Source organism: Budorcas taxicolor, chromosome 23 (assembly GCF_023091745.1).
Source record: "Budorcas taxicolor isolate Tak-1 chromosome 23, Takin1.1, whole genome shotgun sequence".
NCBI classification, from domain to species: domain Eukaryota; kingdom Metazoa; phylum Chordata; class Mammalia; order Artiodactyla; family Bovidae; genus Budorcas; species Budorcas taxicolor.
Genome location: NC_068932.1, coordinates 32,277,462 through 32,304,630, shown reverse-complemented (window position 1 = coordinate 32,304,630; position 27,169 = coordinate 32,277,462). Strand labels below are relative to the sequence as shown.

Here is a 27,169-nt window from a genome sequence, read left to right as displayed (position 1 = left end):
TTTTCCGTTATAGGTTATGACAAGATCTTGAATATAGCTCTCTGTGGTGTACAAACAGTAGGCTCTCACTTATCTGTTTTATACACAGTAGTGTGTATCTGTGTGTGCTGTGTCCAACTCTTGTGACCCTATGTAGTGTAGCCCACCAGGCTCTACTGTCTGGGATTCTCCATGCCAGAATATTAGAGTGGGTTGCCATGCCCTTCTCCAGGGGATCTCCCTGACCCAGGAATCCAACCTATGTCTCTTGCATTATAGGTGGATTCTTTACTGCTGAACCAGCAGGGACGCCCTAGTGTATGTCTATAACATCTCCCGTATCTCTCATTTATCCCTCCCTGCCTCTTTTCCTCTTTGGTCACCATAAGTTTGTTTTCTGTGTGCGTGAGTCTATTTCTGTTTTGCAAATAAGTTCATTTGTATCATTTTTTAGATTCCACATGTAAGTAATATCCTATAATGTTTATCATTCTCTGTCTGACTTAGTTCACTTCGTGTGACAATCTCTAGGTCCCTCCGTGTTGCTGCAGATGGCATTATTTCATTCTTATGGCTGGGTAATACTCCACTGTTTATTCCACATCTGTACCCATTCATCTGTTTGTGGACATTTAGGTTGCTTCTCTGTCTTGGCTGTTGTAAATAGTGGTGCTGAGAGCGTGGGGATGCATGTATCTTTTCAAATTAAAGTGTTCAACATGTGTGGGTGCATGTCCAGGAGTGAGATTGCTGGATCATATGGTAACTTGGTTTTTTAAGAACGCTCCATAGTGTTTTCTGTAGCTATACCAATTTCCACCAGCAATGTAGGAGGGTTCCTTTTTGCCACACCTCCAGCATTTATTATTTGTAGACTTTTTGATGGTGGCCATTCTGATCTGTGTGAGGAAATACCTCATTGTAGTTTTGATTTCCATTTCTCTGATAATTAGCAATGTTGAGCATCTTTTCATGTGCCTGTTGGCCATCTGTATGGAGAAATGTCTGTTCAGGTCTTCTGCCCCTTTTTCTGATTGGGTTAATTTTAAGCTGTTTCTGTATTTTGGAAATTAATCCCTTGTAGGTTGTATCCTTTGCAAATATTTCCTCCCATTTTTCAAATGGTCTTTTTGTTTTGTTTATGGTTTCCTTTGCTGTGCCAAAGGTTTTAAGTGTAATTCGATCCCACTTGTTTATTTTTGTTCTTCTTTCCATTACTCTAGAAGATGGATTCAAAACAGTATTGCTGTGATTTATATCAATGACTGCTCTATGTTTTCCTCAAGGAGTTTTATAGTATCCAGTCCTACATTTAGGTCTTTCATCCATTTTGACTTTAATTTTGTATATGGTAATTGAGAATGTTCTAATTTTATTCTTTTACATGTAAGTTGTTCAGTTTTCCCATCACCACTTACTGAAAAGACTGTCTTTTCTCCACTGTATATTCTTGCCTCCTTTGTCATAGATTAATTGATCATAGTTGTGTATGAGTTTATTTCTGGACTTTCTGTCCTGCTCTGTTAATCTCTGTCTGCGAAGCAGTACCATACTGTTTTGATTACTGTAGCTTTGTAGTATGGGAGTTCCCTTGTGTATTATTTGTTGCTTTTCCCTTGCTGCTTTTAGTATTGTCTTTTTATCTTGAATTTTTGTCATTTTGATGGCACTGTGTCTTGGTGTGTTCTTCTTTGAGTTAATCCTGTATGGGACTCTATGTACTCTCTGGACTTGGCTGTTTCTTTTCTCAGATTAGGGAAGTTTTTAGCTATTATCTCCTCACTGGTGGGTGGAGATGGACTTTGACCCCATGGTGGACTAGGCTGTGCCTAGGGGCATGTCAGGACATGACTGTGGGCCCAAGCCTGTCTCCTGATGGGTATGGCTGTATCTCCCCAGTTAGTGGTTTGGCTTGAGGCACCCCAGCACTGGAGCCTTCAGGTTGCGGGGGCTTGGTGCAGATGAGCCAGTATGGCAGCCAGCAGGAGTGTTCATGTGGTCGAGTGTTCCCTATTCCGTCTGCCTCCAGTGTCTGTGTCCCCAGGGTGAGCTGCAGCTGCCTTTTGCCCCTCCGAGAGACTCTCCAAGACCAGCAGGTAGATGTAGCCCAGGCTCCTATCAAATTACTGCTTTCGCCCTGGGTCCCAGTGTACATGAAATTTTGTGTGTACTCTTGAAAAGTGAAGCCCGTATTTCCCCCAGTTTTCTGGGGCTTGTCTTTCTGATGCCAGATCCCTGGGCTGGGGAGCCTGACATGGGGCTCAGGACTATCTCTCCTGTGGGAGAACCTCTGCTATATAATTATTATCCAGTTTGAGGATCGCCCAGCCAAGGGGTATGGGCTTTGATCATATCTGCCCTTACAGCCCATTCTCACTGTGGCTCCTTCTTTGTGTCTTTAGTTGTAGAAGATCTTTTTTGGTAGGTTCCAGTTTTTTTCATCAATGGTTGTTCTGCAGATAGTTGTGATTTTGGTGTGCCCATGGGAGGTGAACTCAGGGTCTTTCTATATTATACCATCTTGGCCGCTGACTAGGAGACTTTCAAGCTAGTCATGTCTGCTCATGTTCGCTTGAATCTCTCCAAGCCTGAAGCTGATGTGAGTAGTAGGTTCTAGGCTGGTGGACTTGGAGGCTTAAAGTCAGGCTCTTCTAAACACAAGAGTAGAATTACAGTAGTCACCTGTTCAAAGAGTAATTCTTTCCAAGGCAGAGAACTTCAGATGGGGATCTGGCTTGTGAACACTGATGGAAGGGCACTTGGAGATTTAGCAATGAATGAAAGGACTCTGTCCCACTCCAGTGAGGACTAGGGAGGTAGACGGATAGTAAAACATATGTCAGTTGGAATCGTGTATTATGAAGAAAGCGGGTGGGACAATCTGATGGAGGTGACATTTAAAGTATATGAGGGGACAAGTCGTGTCTCTGGGAGCATCTGCACTTTAGGCAGAAGAACAGGCTAGAATGTGCCTGGCATGTCTGAGGACAGGAAGGCAGTGTAGGTTCAGCTGGAATGAGTGAGGGGGTAGTGGGAAACGAGGTCAAGGAGACAGCAGGAGCTAGGACATGCAGGGAAGCTCATTCCTGTCTTCTCTTCTATCTCAATATCCCAGGATAGCTCTTCTGGGCTCAGGGTCTAGAAAGACCAGAAAGGAACACTCTTCAAGACTACATGGATGACAAAGGAGAAAGAGCACGAACTGTGCTCAGCTGGAGTCAGTCTTCGACTGCTACTTTCTATTCACAGCTGTGGGATAGCAGGCCTGATCCTCAAGGTCATTTCCTTCGGTAGCTATCAAACATGGTGGCATTCTAGAATCACCTAGGGACCTTTTAAAATCCCAGTGCCCACGCTGTACCTCTGGCCAGGTTAACCAGAATCCATAAGTGTCACACAGGCATTGGTATCTTTTTAAACTCCCAGGTAATTCTAGTGCATAGCCAAGTTTGAGAGCCACTAGCTTCCATGATTGTGAAGGAACCCTTGTCTAAGGCTGACTATTCTCCACGATTCACGAGGATACACACCGCAGATTCAGTTGTCTGCAATAGTTTATTCTTAACACCTTATATTTTCAGGCGATATCAGTGTTGAAGGCGGGTAAGGTACAGCAGGAAGTGGAGTCAGGAGGAAAGATCAGTCGATTCCTTCCCAGGAGATATGGCTGCTGTGCAGGCTTCATGCCTTCATTCCCAGTCCGGGAGGCTGCTACTCAGTGCTTGCTTCATTCACTGGAAAGCTACACTTGACGTGAGTTTCAGCTCCTTTACCGACAGCTTCCAGCTCAGCAGCAAACTGTTGGGAATAGATTCGGTCACCAGGTATACTGTGGAAAACACTCTCAGAACATTCTTTTTGGGCAGTGTTACAGGCCCAGTTTTACATTCTCCCAAACTAGAGACTTTAGGAAATGCTCAGTGGGATCAAATTCTTCCCTTCTGGACACAGACTTCAGTGAACAAAGGACACAGAAAAAATCTGTCTCATAAACACGATTAATACTGCTATAGCTTAAAACTCTACTTAATTTTAGGGGTTTTATGGAATAGTTAGAAAATATGTTAAGTTCCTCAGAACTTAGTCTCTTAATTTGAACATTGGAAACTCCATATTGAGACCACCAATGAGTTAGGTTAACTATAAAACAAGGAAGAAGTCCCAAAGGCTCACTTTGGCCCCTGAACTAGTTATCACTTATAAAGGCTGGATTTCACAAGGCAGGAACAAAGATACTGTACAGATGGACCTTGAAGGAAGGTATCTTGATAAAAAGCAGTCCTAACACCTAAGATGTCATTTAAGCAACATTTAAGATGGGAACGACAAGAGTTATTTAGTTCGAGGCTAAACTTCCACGTGCTAAATCTCTCACTATTTTTTAAAAGCCCTAAAATTATGGTTTTATAATTTAGTAGGTAAAACAACAGAAGGAAAGACAAAAAGAAAATGAACGTAAGATTAGTTTTAAATCCACATTCCTACAAGGCAGGATACTTACGGGCCCCTTGCAGCTATAAGTACCTTAACCTACTCCTGGCTGTTCTCATACAGACTCTTGATTTGAGTTCCAAAGTGCTTGGCAAGGTCTCCCCGCTTTGCTTTCAAGGTTGGTGTCAAGAGTCCATTTTCGATGGAAAATGGTTCTGGATGTAGATGGATGCATTTGACCTGGAAGAGATGCACACGTACACACACTTACTAGTGATCGGGACTGTTCTGCGGAGCCCTCCTAAATGCTATGTGGGACTTCCCTGGTGGTCCTGTGGTTAAGAATCTGCCTGCCAATGCAGAGGACGCAGGTTCCATCCCTGGTCTAGGAAGATTCCATATGCGGTGCAGCAACTAAGCCGGTTTGCCGCAACTGCTGAACCCACATGCCACATCTCCCGAAGCCTGTGTGTCCGAAAGCCAGTGCCACACAACAAGAGAAGCCACCTCCACAATGGAAAGTCTATACACCATGACTAGAGAGTAGCCCCCACTTACCGCAACTAGAGAAAGCCCACACACAGCAACAGAGACCCAGCTTGGTCAAAACCAAATAAAAAATAAATGCTATGCGAGGAAACTTAATCTTTTCTCTTATAGAAGTGGCATGATGACATGGGAGGGTTAGGAGGACAGTAACATACACCCATTCTCACACTAATAGTTTGGGAAAGACCTGAGTGGAGAAGGAGAATGAATAATGAACAGCATGGAGGGACTACACAAATGAACGCAAAGGTCACTGCCATTTGGCGTCAATGGGTTAACTACCACTGAAGTCAGTTCCTTGGAAACCAAACTTCCTAACCCAATTATAAATGCAAACTTTAACACTATCTAGTGCAAGGAGATCCAACCAGTCCATTCTGAAGGAGATCAACTCTGGGATTTCTTTGGAAGGAACGATGCTGAAGTTGAAACTCCAGTACTTTGGCCACCTCATGCGAAGAGTTGACTCATTGGAAAAGACTCTGATGCTGGAAGGGATTGGGGGCAGAAGAAGAAGGGGACAACAGAGGATGAGATGGCTGGATGGCATCACTGACTCTATGAACGCGAATCTGAGTGAACTCCGGGAGTTGGTGATGGACAGGGAGGCTTGGCGTGCTGCGATTCATGGGGTCGCAGAGAGTCGGACACGACTGAGCGACTGAACTGAGCTGAACTGAACTGAGTGTGCCTGAAGAGGACAGGATAACATGAGTAGTACATACCTGTTCAAAGGATTTAAGGCCACCTTCCGTCCCAGTTTTCTGTATGTCTTCTAATATGGCTTTCTTTATAGTCTAGGAATATAAAACATAACTTAGAGACTGGCTGTTGAAAAAGAGCCTAAAGAAAAGGCTGAGCAGGAACCAATTCAAAACACCAACTAAATTCATCAGGATAAAAGCAGGATGTGGGGGTATGAGCAAGAACACGTGATATCTAAATGTTGCTCAAAGACAATAATGAGAAGAAAAAGGAACCCTAAATGGTAACAGGGGTTTTCTCTGGGTGGCATTATTTAATTCCTCATTTTCCAGTTAATTTTTTCACAATGCACATCTTACTATAAAAAGAATAAGGATTTTGGTAGTTGTTTTTAAACTCTACATCCCATCTTCCAGTCTAATAAAACCAGCCAGTACAGACACAGCAAGAGTCTGTTCTTCCAGCGAGGAGGTTCTGAGAAACCCTGGGTGCCCAAGTTGAAGGATGGGGAGAACAGGGAATCCCCCTCCCACAATAGGCCCATGGGTGTACATAGGCTTTCCTGAGTGAGACTTACTTGGTTTTGACACAGTTCTTCAATAGAGCCTTTTACCCCAATCTTGGCTGCAAATGAGGGAAGTGCATCCGGGTCAGGAACCACCACTCCCACTAGGAATGACTGGAAAGGAAATAAAGGCATGTGAACTAGCGCAGCACTGCCCCCTAGCGGGGCAAAGAAGGCAGCGTTACATCTTCCTAATACGCGATGGTTCCCCAAGCCTGACATTCAGGGCTGGCATCCCTTGGATAGCAAGATCAAACCAGTCCATCCTAAAGGAAATCAGTCCTGAATATTCATTGCAAGGACTGATGCTGAAGCTGAAGCTCCCTGATGTGAAGATCTGACTCCTTGGAAAAGACCCTGATGCTGGGAAAGATTGAAGGCAGGAGGAGAAGGGGACGACAGAGAATGAGATGGTTAGATGGCATCACCGACTCGATGGACATGAGTTTGAGCAAGCCCTGGAAGCTGGTGAAGGACAGGGAAGCCTGGTGTGCTGCAGTCCATGGAGTCACAAAGAGTTGGACACGACTGAGCAACTGAACTGAACTGAATCCTACTATTTTCTTAAAATATATTTCAAACCCTCATGGAACTTTAATCTCATTTTCCCACTTAACATCTCTACAAAAATGTTCCATTTAAATGTGATTGTTCAAAAAGAAATGGTGCTCAATATTAAGCTTAAAGCAACTCTGACCTCTGCATATCAATCCTCCTGTATTTCGGAGAAGTCAAGTTTAAGCACAGTGTTTATAAAACTGGCTATTGTTAAGAAATGTTACCCGTAAGCTTTCCCCATGTACAAAAATCTGCGACACCAGACTACTCCTGATGTAGATAGTTTCTATCTTCTCTGGAGCAATGTATTCCCCTTGGGCCAGCTTGAAAATGTTCTTTTTTCGGTCGATGACCTTCAGAGCTCCGTTCTGTAGCAGACAGAAAGACAACAGCATCAGTGTTTCTGAGCCTACTGAGTGATGTCAGTGAAGAGCGAGGTGAAATGAGAGGTAATCTTCCTTTCTGTGTTGTTAATCTTCCCTTTTAAACTTGACCTCTCCATTGACTTTTGGACCATCTTTCATTTCTCTTTTTGGCTTTGGGGAAAGGGAGGGATGCAGCCTTTCACAAAACCTGTCTATACTGCATGTGTCTGTGAAGAGTCAGTGGGCAGCCTCAGAATAAGTCCCCTGGACCGGCTGGGATTATGCACATGGCTGCCTCATCCAATAAAGAAATTTTGCAGCTCTTAATTTCTAGTAACTTAATTTCCAATTACTTCATTCCAGCACTCTTGGGAACAGAGAAGGTGTTATCTTTTATTAAGACTTTAGAGTTAGATCTTCCCCTCCTTGTCTCCTTTTTCTCTATTCCTTTTAAATCCAGGAGCAGTCTATACAGCTCCACTGTGCCACTGCTAATCAAACAAGTCAGTAATTGCACTTGTTAGGACAGAAACAGCCAGAGAGAGCTCTCTGACCAGCCACTGGAGGTCATTTGCAGGTTCTATCTCTGGGCTAGTTGATTTGAGGAGCTTAGGTTTTTAGGAATTTGAATTGTAGAACTGGGACAAGTGGCAAATACGGTCCACATGATCATATCCAAAACAGGGCAATAGACTGAACCAATCCTGGAACCGTCAACAGGCCAACTCCGGAAATTAACCACCAGCTCAGCCTAACAGACATTATCTGAAAGTGATGAATAAAGCTCAGCCCTTGATAATTCTAGTGTGAACACACATCTATTGCCTATGCTTCGGGCTTATTAGACCTGAGAACTCTTACCGTACAGACACAGACATGTTACCATAATACCCAAATCTATAAAATACATCATTAGGACCAGTGTTCTTAGAGATTTTGTTGTCAAACATTCCTTGAATATCACTTAAATCTTGAGAATATTGAGCAAGAAGGGGATTTTAAATCTGGTTACGTTCCCACTCCCCCAGCACATAGTAGGCAAAAACTTTCCAGAGAGGAAAGCTCTTGAAAATTCCCTTCAGGGGTTCTAAGGCACCGTCATTACTATGCAGGAATTTCCTCTCTTCTTAGGAAAACAGAGGGGGTTTGCAGAGACTACTTACTGCTGATTTTTTGTCAGCAAGCTCTGCTTTAAAGAAAGTCTCAGTGTGGTTGAACCAAGAGGGGCTGTGAAGGTCACTGAGAGGCAAAAAAAGGTCACTGAGAGGTGTATGAGTCTCTGCATACACCTAGCTTAGAAATCCTGCACCCTCATTTTGGTGTGTCTACATATTAAGTGGGGAAAAAAATATGTATCCCTATAAAAGGCAAACACTACAGGTCCATGGAGTTATCTTGAGTTGTTTCTGCCACGAGAAAAGTAAAAATCACATAAACAACAACAAAATACACTTTTACACTTCTTTGGAAAAGTCACCAAATTTTCCTTTGTCTTTGAGCAAGTCATTCCTGGTATCCAGGCTTCTCTGGTTTCTCAGTTGGTAAAGAATCTGCCTGCGATGCAGGAGACGCTGGTTTGAATCCTGGGTCAGGAAGACCCCCTGGAGAAGGGAAAGAAAGGCACCCACTCCAGTATTCTCGGGCTTTCCTGGTAGCACAGATGGTGGTAGAGAATCTGCCTGCAATGCAGGAGACCTGGGTTCAATCCCTGGGTTGGGATGATCCCCTGGAGAAAGGAATGGCAACCCACTCCAGTATTCTTGCCTGGAGAATTCCATGGACAGAGGAGCCTGGCAGGCTACAGTCTATGGGGTCGCAAAGAGTCGGACATGACTGAGCGACTTTCATTTTGAGCACGTCTATTCCATTGTTAAGGGACACTCAGAAGTTTTGAAGAAACACCCACCGGGAGCCAGCGACCAATGTCTCCTGTGTGAAGCCAGCCATCCTTGTCCAAGGCCTCCTGTGTCTTCTCGGGGTCGTTCAGGTATCCTTTGAACACATTGGGGCCCCTGATGCAGATCTGTACAGAAGTTGGGACGAGATGGTGACAACAGAGAAGGCTGCTACAAACACCGACTCCTGCCTGTCATCTTTTTTTTCCCCCACCACCTTGATTCATCTGATGCTTTCCACTATAGTATGAGGAACACTGGGCTTCCCTACTGGGTCAGATGGTAGGGAATCTGCCTGCAATGTGGGAAACACGAGTTCAATCCCTGAGTCAGGACTGAAGATCTCCTGGAGCAGGGAATGGCTACCTACTCTAGTGTTCTTGCCTGGAGAATGCCATGGACAGAGGAGACTGGCGAGCTACAGTCCATGGGGTTGCAAAGAGTCAGACAGAACTGATTGACTAATACCAATGACACTAATGAAGAGCACCAGATTTTAATTTCTATCGTGGGGGACAAAGTTAGGCTCCAAGACATTGAAGTCCTTGCAAAAATTCTCAAAAGAACCAAACACAAACCTGCTCACAACTGTGTGCTTTTTCTGATACACACATCCCCACCACGATTATGTAAAAACGACTGCTGGGCACAGCCTACTCACCTCTCCTTCATTGTTCACGGCAAAGTAGTTCATATCAGGTACATCTTCCAGCTTCACATGATTGCAAGCCATGGGGACTCCAACGTGGCCTAGAACACACCACACTGAATCAGCCAGGATACTGGGAAATGGTGATAACTCCAGCCATGTTTGAGGGATATTTATGGATTGACTCTAGAAGAATAAAACTGAAAGGTCATCTGGCGCCAGCGCCAGACAGTCAAGATAGAAAAGCCTGGACCAACCCTTAGATTTAGTATCCGCCACATTCATCCAGAGTATTGAGGCTATCTAAACACCCAAATCCTAGTTTATCTAGAACTCTTCGCCCGCCATTGCACCTGCTGTCCGGTAAACACAGAACCTACCTGATTTCCAGTCCCCAGGTAATGTAACTGTACAGCCAGCAGTGCATTCTGTCTGACCATAAGCTTCAAACACCTGTGTGAACCAAAGAAGGGCTTTGAGAGTTACTCAAGATAAAGCAGGAGCTGGCTGTGCCCTATGGCCAGACATGAGGAAAGCAAGGTGTCTGAGCGCTGGAGCACACTTAGTGTCTTAAAACCTTGAATTCATGAGAACCTGAGCTGCTAGGTCTTTGCAACTGTGGAGTCACTAAAAAACCAAAAGGGTCCAGAAATTGACCAAAGTATGGAAACATACTATACTTTGGGAAATGTGGCATTTCAAGCTGACGGGGAAAAGAGAGTTATTCATTAAGTGACATGCGATCCAATGGCAGCTGGACTTGAACCTAGGCAAGGGCATGCTACTGAAGGAGCTAAAGAAAGTGAGAAGTATCTTTTAAGGGAAATAGCTAAGGTATAGAACAGGGGTTGGCAAACATCTGTATATAGGACCAGAGAGTGAATATTTTTGACTGTATGAGCCATTTGGTCTCTATGTCAATGACTTAACTCTGCCAATACAGCATCAATAATAAGCATGAATAAATAAGTATGGCTGTGTTCCACCAAGACTTTATCTATAAATAGAGGAAACAGGCCAGATTTGGTCTGTAGCACAGACCGACTGGTGGTATAAAGGATAACCTTGACTGGACAGGGGGTGTGGAGGAAACACATGTGGAGTCTGAAGTGGGGGTGGGATCTGTCCCAGGCAGAGCTGCTGGAAGAGAGGCAGGCATTTCTGGGAGGGATATGGCATAGGGCCTTCTGATCTATGGGTTTCAGGAGCTGAGGGAAAGGAAGGAAAGGAAGAAAGAGGAACTCTGGCCTTGGCGTCAGTTCAGAATCTATTGTGAAGGCAGTTATACACATAGGTGGCACTTGATGAGGACAAGGTTGTTTGTTTCATTCATGCTGTGCTAGTTGGCCAAGAGAATGAACTAGTTAGCCATCTAGGGGGAAAATATGAGACTATCTGTACTCAAGCCCTTTTATCTAATTCCAGATGGAGCAGAGACTTCATTGATAAAAGGTAAAACCACAAGGTTACCAGAAAATCTGGATGAAAACAGTTTTATGCAATATTGAGGGTTGGGTCAGGAAGCCTAAGGTCTAAGCTCTTATAAAACCACATAAAAAAGGTGACTTAGTGCATAAACATTGAAAACTTTTATCTAGCAATACACAGTGCAAAAGATGAGACTAGGAAATACATGTCTAACACAACAAAGATTGATTTTATTACTATAGGAATTCTTAGAAAGCAAGGTGAAAGAGAACCAAACTCTCCTTTGCTCTTTTTTCTATAAGGAAGTAGATACAAGCAATACAAGTGCCAGTAAAGAATAGACTGCACTTCCAATGCAGAGGTCTTGGGTTCAGGCCCTGGTTGGGGAACTAAGATCCTGCATGCCTCATAGTGCAGACAAACAAACAAAGCCTCACAAATATTATTAAATAAATCTGTGAATGCTCAGTGTGATGAAGGCAAGGGAAAAAAAGAGCCCCCCAAAAGATGTTTGGTGTTAATAAAAGAAAGTTGTAATAAGATTTTTCAAGTATCTATTTGGCTAAGATTTAAATGACTGAAAACATCCATCACTAGCAAGAAGGTGGGGTCTCAAGACTTGCGCATTATTTGCGGGAATGTATAAGAAAGACAAGACCCTCCTGATGAAGTGTGAGTATTAACATGTAAGAAAAACTCATATACTTTGGCCCAATAATTCCCACTTGCAAAGATTTATCCTAAATTGATAGTTGCAGAAATATGCACAAATATCCTTATCACCTCATTGATTATAACAGCAAAAAAAAAAATGATGTCTATCAATAGGAGACTGGGTTTCCTAGGTAGCACAAGTGTAAAGAATCCACCTGCCAATGCAGGAAATGTAAGAAACACAGGTTCAGTCCCTGGGTTGGGAAGATCCCCTGGAGGAGGGCATGACAGTCCAGTCCAGTATTCTTGCCTAAAGAATCCCATGGACAGAGGAGGCTGGTTGGCTACAGTTCATAGGGTCTTTAAGAGTCAAGAGTTGGACATGACTGAAACAACTTAATATGCATCAACAGGAGACCAGTTATTTAGGTACATTCAATAAACTATTACAAAACCACTAAAATGATGTTTATTTGGCTAGGATCAATATGGATAGGGCGAGCACTGCTTAACAAGTATATTGGAACACTGATGCCATTTTTAAAAATTATACTTTATTTATAGTTATTATAAAACATCAGATATATTCCCATATAATAATATCCTTGTAACTCATTTTGCACCTAACCGTTTGTACCTCTTACCCTCCTACCCCTAAATTGCCCTCTACCCACCACTAGAAGTTTGTTCTCTGTACCTGTGAGCCTGATTCTTTCTTATTACATTCATTGGTCTGTTACATTTTTTAGATTCCACATATAAGTGATGTCACATGGAATTTGTCTTTGTCTGATTTATTTCACTTGGCATAATGCCCTCCAAGTCCATTCACACTGCTTCGAATGGCAAAGTTTTGTTAACACTGATGCTATTTGTGTCAAGGTTTCTGTATACAGATGCATTAAGCAGTGACTGGAAGGATATTTTCTCTTGACTTTGAGTTTCTGGCTGACTTTCTCTTTGGCACTTTTCATTTGTGTTTTCATTTTTATTTGAATAGTGAGTGTTACTTGTGCAAAAGTGAAATTAGCTATCATCCAAAAAAGGGGCCTGTTACCTGAATGGGAAGGAAAGAAGAGGTGATGTATGGATATATACAATTAATTCACTTTGCTATACAGCATAAACTAACACAACATTGTAAAGCACCTACACCCCAATAAAAAATTTTTTAAAAAAAAGGTGCTTGGCTTACCAGACATCCCATTGCTGCCCGGAGGAATGTCAAGACGGGAGGTGAGATGGGGGCAGCTCCGGTGATCAGGAACCGAACCTTCCCACCCAGGCTTTCCTGTTTAATAGAAACAAAAAGACCTGTTTAAAACTCTTCCCTTGGCTTTAGTCTCCTGCACTGCAAAATGGGCAGAACAGCCTGCTTACCCAGTGCTGTCATAAGGATTAAACTCATTAATTCACAAAGCACTTAGGGTCCATCATTGTGAAAAGAACTTAAAATGCTGGCTGTTACGGTCACCACCATCCACATGGGGAACCAGACCTGCAATTTTTTTTTTTTTTTTTTTTTTTTTTACATTTCCTCAGGTAATTTGTATTGTTGGACCTTTCAACTTACTTAGGACTCTCAACAGACCACCCAAGAGAATGAAAGAGCTAGAACCTAGGAAAAATCCACTTTCTGCATTCCGGCCAAATACCTTTAGTGACAGAGTTGTCTGAGAGAGATCTCAAAAGGCTGAGTGAACACAGAAAGTGCCAAAGGGTCTGCAGTTAAAGAGACGCTTGACCATCAAAGGAAAAGCAAAGTATGCTGAGGCAGAGGGCAGCCCAGACACATACCTGGCTCCATCAGGATCTGCCCAACATACCTGGATCTTTCCAAAGATGAGCTTGTCCCACAGACTGTCACGTCTGATGATACCCTTTTTCACTTCACTGAATTTACTGGCAACAGCCAAGTTCAACAAGAACTTCTTCAAGGGTGTCTTGGCTTCGTTTTGCACCTGCAGAGTGAGAGCTCCTCTTAGTGGGAAACCTATTGGATACTCACCAAAGCCATTCATCAACAAATAAGAGATAGTGCCTCTTAACATCAAAAGAAAGTGACTCTTATTCATGCCCTGGTATGCTGAATATTGATGGAAGTTCATGCTAACAAAGAATTGAACTTTGTACACACAGACAAAGCTCCAGCTCCCCCAAATTCCTTGTCCTTAGCCAACAACCTTGACAATTGACGCAGCATGTCCCCAAAAGGTAGCATTTATCTACAAATTTACCTGGGAGTACTGATGAAACAGCTGATTGTGTACCACTGTTAGGGCTTTTGATTTAGGATCATATGTATGTATGTTATATAGTATCATAATATTACAAAGAAAATTTCTCACTGACCAGCTTTGAAGGTCACTGGGGTACCAGTTCATTTTTTTCAAGACTGATAAATAAAGGGGAAAAAAATCAAATATTTGTGCCTTCATGGAAGACTCTCAGCTAATGAAGGCAAGAGAAATGCTTGGATTAGAAAAATCACCATTTTCCTAACCTTAGTGAAAAATAGAGCAGAGATCAATAACAGCTAAATCTGTCATGAGGCCATGAAATTTTGGCTCATCTCCTTATTAGACCTGACTCTGGACAAGTTATTTAACCTCCAAGGTTCAGTCTCATCATCTGTAAATTAGGGCTAATAAATGTTGGTGTGATTTCCTGGGTTTTTGTAGGCATGAAATAATGGAATGTATGTGAAATATTTACCATGGGCTTAGCACCTCAGCAAGAAGCACCCTAACCAGCAGGTGTTATGAAATCAGAGTAACAATTTCCAAGTCAGCTGAATTTTGAGAGGTTCCTCCAGTCTCTGAATTAGTCTGTTTCTCCATATCACATCCAAGTAATCTCATCCAGAGGAAAGGGGGTTTCATTTGTACAATTTTTCGTGGCTGCATTGGGAAGCGTGGCTGTACAAGGATGCTGGTGGGGGTGGGGGGTAAGGGTGGAGATGGAGCACAGTTCTTAGCAACATAGAGTCTCTAGGGGCTGTAGTCAGGCCTAAGCCCCACACAGTTCAGGGCCAGCCCAGCAGAAGCAAGGTAAGTACCTTATCATAGATCTTGTTAAGGAGTCGAGGCACTGTAGGGAACAATGTGGGCTTCAGGGTCTTCATGTCATCAGGCAGCAGTCGAATGTCTCCTTGGAAGAATCCGACTTTGGCTCCACAAGAGTATACAACAGCCTAAAGGCAGAACCAGAGGACGGGGATCAGAGCCAAAGAACCTCTTTGAGTCGGGTCTGTTTGGGACAAAATTAAGGACATCCAATGGGCACTTTGATGTGAAGAGTTGACTCACTGGAAAATACCCTGGTGCTGGAAAGACTGAAGGTAAAAGGAGAAGGGGGTGGCAGAGGATGAGATGGCTAGATAGCATCACCGACTCAATGGACTTGATTTTGAGCAAACTCTGGGAGAGAGTGAAGGACAGGGAGGCCTGGCGTGCTGCAGTCCATGGGGTCTCAAAGAGTCAGACACTACTTAGTGACTGAACAGCAACAAAAATGGGCACTTTTCTCTGGATCCCCTCACCCCTGACACTTCATGTACCCAGAACTCTGAGACCCTACTCCCTAGACAGGACGACACTCACCTCTGCTGAGGTGGCAGGACAGGTAAGTCAGATTGTGAGGCTGCAGGCCCATCCCTACTCCACCCACAGCTCTGGGTGAGTGTCTAAGGCATGCATCATTTCTAAGAGCCCATTCATCACATAGCACTAAGAAAAAAGCACTGCCACTCAAACTAGAACACACCTACAGTGGTTAAGACCATCTCAATTTCAGAAGTGATAGAATGTGAAAACTCTGGAAGTTTTCATGTATATTCACGGAACATACATCATGGCTGTATATTGTCACCCTGCTTATTTAACTTATATGCAGAGTACACCCTGTGAAATGCCAGCTGGATGGAGCACAAGCTGGAATCAAGATTACCAGGAGAAATATCAATAGCCTCAGATACACAGATGATGCCACCCTTACGGCTGAAAGTGAAGAAGAACGAAAGAGCCTCTTGATGAAAGTGAAGGAAGAGAGTGAAAAAGTTGGCTTAAAACTCAACATTCAGAAAACTAAGATTATGGCATCCGGTCCCATCACTTCATGACAAATAGATGGGGAAACAATGGAAAGAGTGAGAGAGTTTATTTTGGGGGGCTCCAAAATCACTGCAGATGGTGACTGCAGCCATGAAATTAAAAGATGCTTGCTCCTTGGAAGAAAAGCTATGACCAACCTAGACAGCAAATTTAAAAGCAGAGATATTACTTTGCCAACAAAGGTCCGTCTAGTCAAAGCTATGATTTTTCCAGTAGCCATGTGTGGATGTGAGAGTTGGACTATAAAGAAAGCTGAGAGCTGACAAACTGATGCTTTTGAACTGTGGTGTTGGAGAAGACTCTTGAGAGTACCTTGGACTGCAAGGAGATCCAACCAGTCAATCCTAAGAGAAATCAGTCCTGAATATTCATTGGAAGGACTGATGCTGAAACTGAAGCTCCAATACTTTGGCCACCTGATGTAAGAACTGACTCCTTGGAAAAGACCCTGATGCTGGGAAAGATTGAAGACAGGAGGAGAAGAGGTTGACAGAGGATGAGATGGTTGGATGGTATCATGAGTTTGATGGACATGAATGGACTCGATGGACATGAGTTTGAGCAAGCTCCAGGAGTTAGTGATGGACAGGGAAGCCTGGAGTGCTGCAGTCCATGGGGTCACAAAGAGTCGGACACAACTGAGCAACTGAACTGACTGAAAATGTGAAAAACACGCTGATTAGAATGAATATTATATTAATCAGATATCAGCACTTTAACCCAAGGAACTGAATCTTCCATTTTAGCATTTCATGTACCAACAGATAAGCTGGTTGAAGAGGTTTTTAAGCAGGGATCAGAGAGGGGATTTTCCATCCCTAATGACATCTGTGTTTTTGCTTTTGGTTCTCAAGCCAGCCTCAGAATAGCCTGAAAAGCTTGGTGACCACACACAGAAGGCCAGCTCTTCCCCAGTGCCTGTGCCATCGCCAGCAGCTCCCCCTGACACACTCTGGACACCTTATCTGGATCAAAGGTTCCTTCTTTGCCCCGCGGTGGGGAACTTCCTTTTCTTTAAGCCTAGATCTTTTCAAAACCTCTAGCCCAAAGAAAAGAAAAAACAGTGCCTCCTCTCCCTGCACAGGATAGATAGTAAACTCCAGGCTATGAGCTCCAAGGATTTGCAGGCACCCTGTGTGAAGGCAGGAGCAAGCATTCACCCCATGGGATACAGACAGACTCAACACAGGAAGACTCTGCAGCAGGTTAGGGGTGATGCCACGATTAGGACTCAGCCGTGACCACTCCCTGCTGCCCATGCCCTCACATTAGACAGTAGCTGGCAAATGTTGCAGAGCTGCCCTTTGGATAAATGTGGGACTAGCAAGCCAGGACCCTCTTTTCACACACCTGCTAGGAATACAGGATCTTACCTGTACAACCCTATCAAACATATGAGCCAAGGGGAGGTAGGAGATAGTCACGTCCTCAGGATTGGGCTCAAAAACACCCTAGAGATCAGGAAATGGAAAGCAGACAACAGTGGGTTAATGTCAATTTGCTCTTCCAAACACCTCTTCTTTCTAGGACTGCCGCATACACTTGTGCAGACGTGACCTGTGTAACTAACGGCTGCTCTAACTGCACTGAGTGTGGAGATCTGCAGTGACTCTGACAGAGCAAAACTCTATGGGACTTCCCCAGAGGTCCAGACTTTAAGACTTTACCTTCCAGTGCAGAGGGTGTGAGTTCTATCCCTGGTCAGGGAGCTGAGATCCCACGTACCTTGTAGCCCCCCAAAATCAAAACATAAAACAGAGCCAATACTATAACACATTCGATAAAAACTTTAAAAATGGTCCAGATTAAAAAAAATATACATATATATATAGCTTAATAAATAAAAGGGCAAAACTCCAGACAAAGATGTACCGGTATTCATCCACACTCAGGCCTTCAATCTGTTTTTTCCCTCTCTGCCTCCTCTCACTTTAAGATTAAAATCTTACAACAGATTGACATTTTAATGAGGGCCTCATTTTCAATTGACCACTGACCTCCATACATTTGAGAAAACCAGCAGCATTGGAAACAACATTTGCATGGGTTAACATGGCTCCTTTGGGATCACCTGTAGGAGACAAGAGGTGGAAAGATCCAGTTAGTGACTAATAGGTTGTCTCTGGCATTGAAATGAGAAGCCACACCCGTTTGGTTCTGTTCCATGGAGCCAGGAACTTCTGTCCCTGAGTCTTTGTATGAATGGTGTATATGCCTATGCTTATGAATGACTGGTTCCCCCAGAAACTCTACTCTGCATTATTAGCCTTGTGCTACCACACAGGGCGCAGCCGCAGTCACAGATAGCAACAAAAAGAAGACCCCAAGTGACCCCCACCCTGCCTTGTGCTGTCTTCATGGTGAAGACTTCAGATGTAACAAGATTACCTAGCCATCACTTTATAAACAGGGCACAGTGGAATGGCTATAACTTCTAGATTATTATGGTTCAAATTAAAAGTTATTAAGAGTTCTAATAGCTAGGTAGCTACATAGAGGGGGAGAAAGAGGACAAAGACTGATCTGTTTAGATCTACCACTGGGCTATCTTGATTGAGTGAAGCCATTCCAGTGATTGAGACAGTGGTAGGCTCTCTCAATTGAGAGAGTTAAATTGAGAGAGTGGTAGGCTGGGGGAGGAAGTTGACTTTATGAAGCCATCTTTAAGGCCCCTCCATTCCATAGCATGTCAACTGCTCCCGGTTGTTCATTGAAATGTGTTTGCTTATGCTTGGGTTTTTCTAAGTGGGCAACTATATTCAGAAGTCTTAGATTATAAGTCCCTCAGGATAGGGCTGCTTGTAAAGTATATTTACCAGCCCACCAGACGTTAGTGACTCAAGCCATGTTTTTGGCTAACTAGGGGCATCTGGGGCAACTTCCTGGGCACTGACCTGTGGTCCCGCTGGTAAAGCAAATGATGCTCAGATCTTCTGGTGCAGGAGGCTGAAGGGGGAAGCATACGAGCTTAGTCCACTGTGAGCTTTGAGAGTTGAAGATGGCAAGATTCAAGATCAGGCAGAAGAAAACTTACCACGGGTTTTCTGAAGTTCTCTTTGCCTAAATTCTGCATGAACAGAAAAGCAAGAAAGACTTTAGTTGAGATAGACAGTCTTAGGACCAATACAGTCCTCTTTGCCTTTTGCAGGTGAACACCTCTGTGGGAATACAACCCAAATTCCAACCCAGGTCAGGCCCCAAAGCCAACATTCAGGCACAATGGAAGCCTCAGGGTAGAGTATAAGTTCTCTCTAGAATACCAGCTTATGAGGGCAGATCCCAAATGTCCAAACTTCCCATCAGACTCTCAAGGTTCAGTCTTCCAGGACCGTTGCTAAATCATTTTAAATAAAATGAATAGTTGACATTTCAAGGCTTACTGCACATTATATCACTGTCCTGAGCACTTTATGTTCTCTCTATTTAATTCTTGAAATCTCTGTGAAGTAGGGATGGTTTCATCTTCATATGACGGAGGGGGAAGGGAAGATGTGGTGCAACTGGCCCCAGGCCACATAACTAATGGATGTAGAGCCAGAAGGTGAACCTAGGAAGCCTGGTTCCAGGATCACCCCCCTAACTACTTCTGTATTTATAAATTCTCTACTTGGAAGTCTGTCTGCTGGCCACAGACCTTCCTCCCCCACTGGCAGGCTTTCTGAGTTGTCTTGGGGAAATGATTCCCATAGCTTAATAGCATGAGTGTAATTGACTCCTCCCCTGCCACCTCTGGAGGACATCAACTTGCTTTCTTGTATGGAAGTCCTGCAAGTTGCCCACAGTGTGAGACCAGCCTTCTGGCTGGCAGTTGAGCTTCAGTCCCCTACCTCAGCATCAAACAGGGATAAGATTTCAACTCCACACTTCTCCCCTCTCTTCTTCAGGTCTTCCTCAAAGGGATCCATGAGGATGACCAATTTCAGGCCTGGGGTGAGGCCCTTTTCCACATTACTGATCAGGACTAATGCCTTTTGGGGTGTATCACAGATTACCGTGGTGATGTCAGCTGAAAGCAGAAAGAGAGAGAGAGGTTAGCCTCTTGTGTTGCTGTGCATCCGATCTTCTCGCAAAGAGGAAAAGACTTTTGAAAATGTCAAAACTACTGGATCCCTAAAGGAGACTATGTTTGTAAATCAGATTTATAATGTATAAAATCTGAAACATTCCATTGATAATAAAATAAACTTAATTGAAACAGAAGCACTTAGTTTCCTTGCACACTGCCAAGTGTTTATATTTTCTAGAGGAGCCACAATATTCCTTCAGGTTAAGAATATAGACAACATGCTTGGTCATATATGTGGTCCTGTCCATTTGTTTTGTTTGGAGGCATGGGGAGGAGGGATTAAAAGGGGAAGGAGAGGGCAAGTAGGATTTTAGCAGACAAGCATTTTATGACTTTTAATGGTAGCAATTGCCTTGATACTTGTTTACATAAATCAAAACTTTCTGATTAATTCTATAGTTCCAATGGATCTACTCACTTAATCTACCAGTTCTGTGATGGAAGGTAACATCCAGTATATCTCTTATTTGCCCATTGAACTTGGACTTGTTTCTCTAGCAATAGTCATTTTGTCTACAGACTCACCATGGACATTGGTACATGCTGGTGAACTATACTCATTTCAGTTTACAAGAGTAGGAAATTAAACCAGTGGTTTCATAGTGATACAGTCAGTTAAGTGATTTATTCACTCACTCTATGGCCTTTCATCCAGGGTGGCCAGTGAAAATAGCTCACTGCCAAACTATATTGTCATATTATGCCAGCTGGAATTATGCTTTCATTTCATTGACACTTCTGAGTATATCCCTGATTCATGGGCTTTTTGTAACTTCCCTCTAAATTATATCCTAGGTGCTACAGGACAAGAGAGACTTGAGCATTTTTCTGATCACAGCATTCTAGGTCTGTTAACAAAAACCAATAATGAGGAACTACTCAGCATCAAGAAAGAATCAAGTTAAAATGTAAGAGCAAAGGTTTACCCTTGTTGATGATGTGTATGACAGCCTCTGCTCCCAAGGTGTCATACAGGGGCACAGCTACCATGGAGTACGTGTAACAGGCGAACTCAGAGATGACCCACTGTATGGAGAGATGTTCAATTAAGGACTAGCAGACGCTTTGACGACAAAGTGTGTTAATTCAGTCATTTAGTCAACAAATGCTTATTTGGTGGCTCTGTGTTAAAAGAAAGAATCTTTAGTAGTGGTATGTGAAATCTAGTTCCTTGACCAGGGATGGAACCCAGACTCCCAGCATTTGAAGCACAGAGTTTTAACCACAGGACCATCAGGGAAGTCCCCTCTAATCTCTTTTTGTGTGTGTGATGCTTTAGGGACTGCCATTGCTGATGCTATAAAATATAATTAAATAAAGGAGATAAGGTGGGTACTGAGACAACTATAAAAACAAAGGTAGAGTGTAATAAGTTCTATCCATAAAAGTTACGGAAAGCATTAGGGAGTCTTAAGGAAACAGAGTCACTCTCAGGGGTGGAGTATGGCTATCTGGAACTACTTTGGGAAAAGTGACAGAAATTGGGCAGGGCTCTGAAGGACAGGTAGGATTTGGGTATGGAAATAGAGACAGAGAAGGATGAAGGAAGTGAATGAACAAAGCAGGATTGCATGACATGACTACATATACATCAGAGAGCATAAAGAGTGACAGGAAGTGAATTGGGCTGATGGGTCAGAACCTGATAATGGTGGGTCTTAAATGTCAATATGAACTGAATTATGTTCCCCCTTAAATTCATGTCAAAGGCCTAACACCAAGGCAATTGTTTTTATTGATAGCACCTTTTAAAAAGAATTAAGGCGAAATGAGATCATAAAGCTCAGCTGGTAAAGAATCTGCTTGCAATACAGGAGACCCTGGTTCGATTCCTGGATTGGTTAAGATTCCCTGGAGAAGGGATAGGCTACCCACTCCAGTATTCTTAGGCTTCCCTGGTGGCTCAGATGGTAAAGAATCCGCTTGCAATGTGGGAGACCTGGGTTTGATCCCTGGCTTGGGGAGATCCCCTGGAGGAAGACATGGCAACCCACTCCAGTATTCTTGCCTGGAGAATTCCATGAACAGAGGAGCCTGGCGGGCTACAGTCCAGGGAGTCCCAAAGAGTCAGACATGATTGAGAGACTAAGCACAGCACAGCACAGAGCTCATGAGGATGCGACCCTCATCCAGTATAACTACTGTCCTTATAAGAAGAGGAAGACACACTGGGGATGGCAGAGAAAAAGTCAAGTGAGGGCACAGCAAGAAGGCAGCTGTCCACAGCCAAGAAGGGAGGCCTCAGGAGACACCACACCTGCTGACACCTTGATCTTGAACTGGAGATCTTGAATAGACTCCAGGACTGCGAGAAAATTAATTTCTGCTATTTAAGCCACCAGTCTGCGGTATTATTTTCATGGCAGCCCTAATAGACTAAGATACCAGGTTTGATGTTAAGTTCCCGAACTAGAGTCAAGGATATCTCTGAGGCTGGGTTAAGGGAAGATGAATATATGGATGCACCCAGAAGTGCAGCCAGGCCTGCCCCCACCTTGGATTTTCAAACAACTGGCTTGGGTAAGCATATGTCATGCAACTATTCCAAAACACACCAAGGTTTTTCTCTGAGGATATTGGGTCTAATGACTTCACCTAAACTTGGAGATAAGCTTAATTCCAATCATTTTAATGTCTACAATCTGCTTTCAACTCACTGTGGAAAGATGGCTGCAGCTGGTCTCAGGAGAAGTGGATGCCTTGGTTACTAGTTCAGGGACAATGTGCAAGTTCCATTTCTAATACCAATTCATCCCTTTCCACGTCATCCTCAAGCTCTTAATTGCCAGTCCCCTCACAGCTTCCTTATTTTCCTCATATGACAGACTGGCTTAAAATGACACATAACTGGGAACACACGAGCGAAGCCCAGTCACCTGCAAATAGTGCCAGACATTCAGCCAAGATTAAGGAGGCCCAGCACTACAACCCTTTCAACTGGGACAATATTTAAAGAGTCTGGGTCTTTAAACTGCTTTCATAAGTCTTCATCAAGAGTCAGAGTGCTGGATTTGGGGTAGGGTTTAAAGTCCCTGATGGCTCAGAGGATAAAGCGTCTGCCTGCAATGCGGGAGACCTGGGTTTGATCCCTGGGTTGGGAAGATCCCCTGGAGAAGGAAATGGCAACCCACTCCAGTATTCTTGCCTGAAGAATCCCATGGACAGAGGAGCTTGGTGGGCTACAGTCCACGGGTCGCAAAGAGTCGGACACAACTGAGCAACTTCACTTTCACTTAAAGTCTTTAGACTTGGCCCCGACTCATTTCTTTCAGTTAATTTCAACACAGTTACCTCTGGCCTATTCTGAGCAAAGATGCCAACAAAGCTGTCTTGTGATGGTGTATGTCCTTTATGCAAGAGACAGGAGCCCAGGTACTCTGCTCGATCAGACACCTACAAAAGAGAGAGGTAGAGAGAGAGAGAGAGAAAAAAAGAGCAATCAAGACTCCAGAGAGAACAAATTAGCTCAGGATACCACATAAGCAAAAGAATGTATCCAAAATCATGGGCCTGACTTACCTGTTTGTAGGACAGCCATCTGTAGGGCTGGTTTGGTTTTCTATATCCCAAGCAAGGCCCATTGTCTAAAAACATAATATTAAGAGAAAATCAGCTCCAGTTGCAAATTCTTTGGACCAGAGAAAGTAAAAGGAGGTTAGGAAGAGACAAGACACAAAGGATAAATCCAGTAAGGACGCAGGCTTCTCTTACGTGCCAAGGAAATGCAGAAGTGATAAGTACTCAGTTCTCAAAGACAGAGAGAGCCCTGAAAACTGCATCTGCAATGTTTAGGAAATGCTGAAAAGCAGGGGTGCTTCCATCTTGGAATATGTGACCTCCATGGTGACAGGCATCTGGGGAAAGCCATGAATACGGACTAGCCCACATGACGTGAACAAGCAAAAACCTACAAGTGATCACAAATAGCCGTATTGGGTAATCTTGGATTGAGTTTCCCTACAATAAAAAGGGGCTTGGCCACCCACTCCAGTATTCTTGCCTGGAGAATTCCTTGGACAGAGAAGACTGGTGGGCTACCGTCCACAGGGTCACAAAGAGTCAGACATGATTGAAGCGACTTAGCTACGTGCACAGTAAAAAAAAATGCTCATAAAAATTTAGACAAAAATACAAGTCATCAATAATCTCATCACATAAACACCATTATCAAGACTGATATTAAGTGTTTTCTTTGATACTTCCTTTGATTGTTTCAAGGTTATTTTCATTCCACATATATTTTTGGTATCCTGATTTCTTTCCCCATTTTATACAAATATTCCCATTATTATTTCTTCTCTATAGAGATTTTAATGACCTTATTATGGCCAAGTAGTGAAGGATTCTAGTGTATAGCTGAATTGATCTCATTTTGGGCATGGAGATTATTTCCAAAATTGACACCTCAAATAATGCTACAATATATATTTTCAAATTGATCATTTCAAAGTTAGAACATTTCCTTAGAATAGAGTATTTTAAATGAAATAACTGGGTTGGGAAGGGTGGCAGGAGCTGGGGGTGAGGACAGTTGGTTAGAAAGCCCAGGGTTTTTTTTTTTAACTTTTTATTTTGTAGTGGGGTACAGCCGATTAACGATGTTGTGACTCTTTAGGTGAACAGCGAAGGGACTCAGCCACATGTATATATACACCTATCCAATCCTCCCCCAAACTCGCCTCTCATCCAAGCTGCCACATGACATTGAGCAGAGTTCCATGTTATACAGCTCAGGTTTTTGATACCCAGCACCACATTGCTTGGGGAATCAGTTGGGACAATTTGCCTTTTCTCCCACCAGCAAATATCAAGTCATAGACACTAAATAGTCACTTTTTAATATGTCTTTCTGGTTTAACAGATTTTAAAAGTTATTACTTTAGTCTAAGCTTCTTTCACAGCTATTAAAATGGGACCTTTTCCCGTATTTGTTAAGCTTCATTGACTTTCATGAATCAGTTGGTAACGTACTTTATATGCGAGTGTCTTCTGAGACACTGAGACTCATAAGGAAATACACAGGAGCACTTGGGTACACACACATGTACATTAGCCTTGAATATTTTTACAACTGTGTCTCACATTTGACAATAGAAGAATCAAACTTCTGAAAATCGAAACTATTCTGCCTTATTTAAAGTTAGAGTAAGTTTGGGAACATCCACTTACTAGAGGAAATAGTCATTTCAGCCACAGAAGTCACAGAAGTTACGGTACTTATGAGGCTACGGAAATGCCCTAACTGGCTGAGAAACCCCCATATCTAAGCCAGAATGAAACTGAGTTATAAATAGGAGCGCAGAAAGGAAGGAAGTTTTACATAGAGGATCTAGCCACATTGCTGAGGGGATTTCAGTTCTAGCCAAAAGGAAGCATTCAAAGAGAAGGTTATTAGGAATTCAGAGGCAAATAAGTGAACTTCCAGACTAACTGACAGAGCAGAAAGGAAAGAAAGCAGGAAAGAGACAGCCACATTGACTAAAGAGATTTTTTTTTTTTTAATGAACATGGAGACTATTCACAGGAAACATTAGTGCTTTTTCTTTCTGTTGAAACAGCTGCATGGAATGCTCAAGAAGTCAAGTCTCAGACTGAGATGTTCCTTGAAGCCCGGCAAGTCCTGCTTTAGGGGCTCACAGCCACTGCTCCAGCCTTCAGTGTGTGCCACTCTACCGATGGACTGGTTTGTACTAACATTAACCCCCAGCGATACGTACCTCTCATGGTCCCTAGCTTACTCTGTGCTGTCACATTAACTCATTGGGTCCTCCCAATAACTATCATTATCCCCACGGAACCAAGAATCATGAACTTGAACAACTTCAAGCTCACTCATTAAGTGGCAGAGCTGATAAGGGAGAGAAAAACTCTACTGCATCTCCTTATCACTTCCCTATGGATAAAAATACTAGCAGAGGCCCATGGTCAAGGAATAAGTCAAATAATTGGCCCAAGGGGGTACCAACTAGGGTTTCCTTAAACTCTGTGCCCTAATCAGCTTCACTTTGATTAGCCAAAGTTCTGACTAGGCAATAGCCTAGCCTTTGATTTATTTAATCAACTTAGATCTTCTGTTCTAAGACATGGCCATCTATAAAGAATCCACCCATTAACAACTTCTCAGCAAAATTGGGGCCCTAAGCTAGGTAGAGTTGAACCTTCAGCACACAAAGCCCTTGGAAAGCTCTGTTTAAAATTCATATTTGGAGGAGAAGGGGATGACAGAGGATGAGATGGTTGGATGGCATCACCGACTCAGTGTACATGAATTTGAGCCAACTCATGGAAATAGAGAAGGACAGAGAAGCAGTCTGTGGCGCTGCAAAAAGTTGAGCAGGACTTAGCGACTGAACAGCAACTATCTGGAATTCCAGTTCAGTAAAATACAGTGGAGCAGAGGATCTATATTTTAAACACTACCTGCAGGTAATTCTCCCCAGAGAAGGGCATGGCAACCCACTCCAGTATTCTCGCCTGAAGAATCCCTGAAGAGAGGAGCCTGGTGGGCTACAGTCCATAGGGTCACACAGAATCAGACACGCCTGAAGGAACTTAGCACACATGCGTGCAGGTGATTCTCAACATGGACCATCTACTGGGTAGGGATTAAAGATAGAGGTTGTGTGTGTTTGTGTTAAGTCGCTTCAGTTGTTTCCAATTCTTTACAACCCTGTGGACCATAGCCTGCCAGGCTTCTCTGTCCATGGACATTTTCCAGGCAAGAATATTGGAGTGGGTTGCCATGCCCTCCTCCAGGGGATCTTCCTAACCCAGGGATCAAACCCATGTCTCTTAAGTCTCTTGCACTGACAGGTGTGTTCTTGGCCACTAGAGCCATCTGGGAACCCTATAAAGATAGAGGTTAGGGCTGATGTATTCCATCCCAGTTGTAAACAGATGTGTCATTTTTTTCTATGGAAATAGGCTGGATTTTTCATGCCTACTTACTTGAGAAGCCAATTTATCTGTTTAGCTTTAACATTGAAAAAAAATTCTAAATGAAGGTATCCTATGTGCCACATGCTGTGTGCTGAATGACTTGTATCTAGTTCCAATAACAATCTATGCTCAGTGAAGAAAACTTCAAAAAGTGGAAAGTCTCAAAGGAAAGTCTATTGTATTAGCTATATACTATCTTAAGTTGTCAAATAAGTAAACAAACTAGCGGTTGGTTTGTTTTTGTTTGTTATATGGATGGAAATCTAAACCAGTA

General features: G+C 43.2%; 1 protein-coding gene across 3 annotated transcripts in view; it reads right to left on the bottom strand.

The window, feature by feature from the left end:
• Positions 1–3,523: 3,523 nt before the first annotated feature.
• ACSL5 (acyl-CoA synthetase long chain family member 5) overlaps positions 3,524–27,169 on the bottom strand; it is a 56,835-nt gene continuing 33,189 nt past the window's right edge. For 2 of the 3 annotated variants that reach the window (XM_052661193.1, XM_052661196.1), the window contains 19 exons: positions 23,476–23,540; positions 23,248–23,349; positions 20,883–20,982; positions 19,718–19,896; positions 18,925–18,957; positions 18,785–18,836; positions 17,888–17,961; positions 17,264–17,341; positions 14,837–14,971; positions 13,605–13,739; positions 12,974–13,069; positions 10,077–10,149; positions 9,709–9,797; positions 9,059–9,175; positions 7,012–7,155; positions 6,242–6,343; positions 5,685–5,756; positions 4,504–4,650; positions 3,524–3,777 (listed from right to left, as the gene is read on the bottom strand). In XM_052661193.1, coding sequence (XP_052517153.1) covers positions 4,510–4,650; positions 5,685–5,756; positions 6,242–6,343; positions 7,012–7,155; positions 9,059–9,175; positions 9,709–9,797; positions 10,077–10,149; positions 12,974–13,069; positions 13,605–13,739; positions 14,837–14,971; positions 17,264–17,341; positions 17,888–17,961; positions 18,785–18,836; positions 18,925–18,957; positions 19,718–19,896; positions 20,883–20,982; positions 23,248–23,349; positions 23,476–23,540 — 1,787 coding nt within the window. In that variant the 3' untranslated portion in view covers positions 3,524–3,777; positions 4,504–4,509. Of the gene's footprint in view, positions 3,778–4,480; positions 4,651–5,684; positions 5,757–6,241; positions 6,344–7,011; positions 7,156–9,058; positions 9,176–9,708; positions 9,798–10,076; positions 10,150–12,973; positions 13,070–13,604; positions 13,740–14,836; positions 14,972–17,263; positions 17,342–17,887; positions 17,962–18,784; positions 18,837–18,924; positions 18,958–19,717; positions 19,897–20,882; positions 20,983–23,247; positions 23,350–23,475; positions 23,541–27,169 lie in introns of all 3 variants that reach the window. The other variant, XM_052661194.1, reaches the window with a different exon arrangement.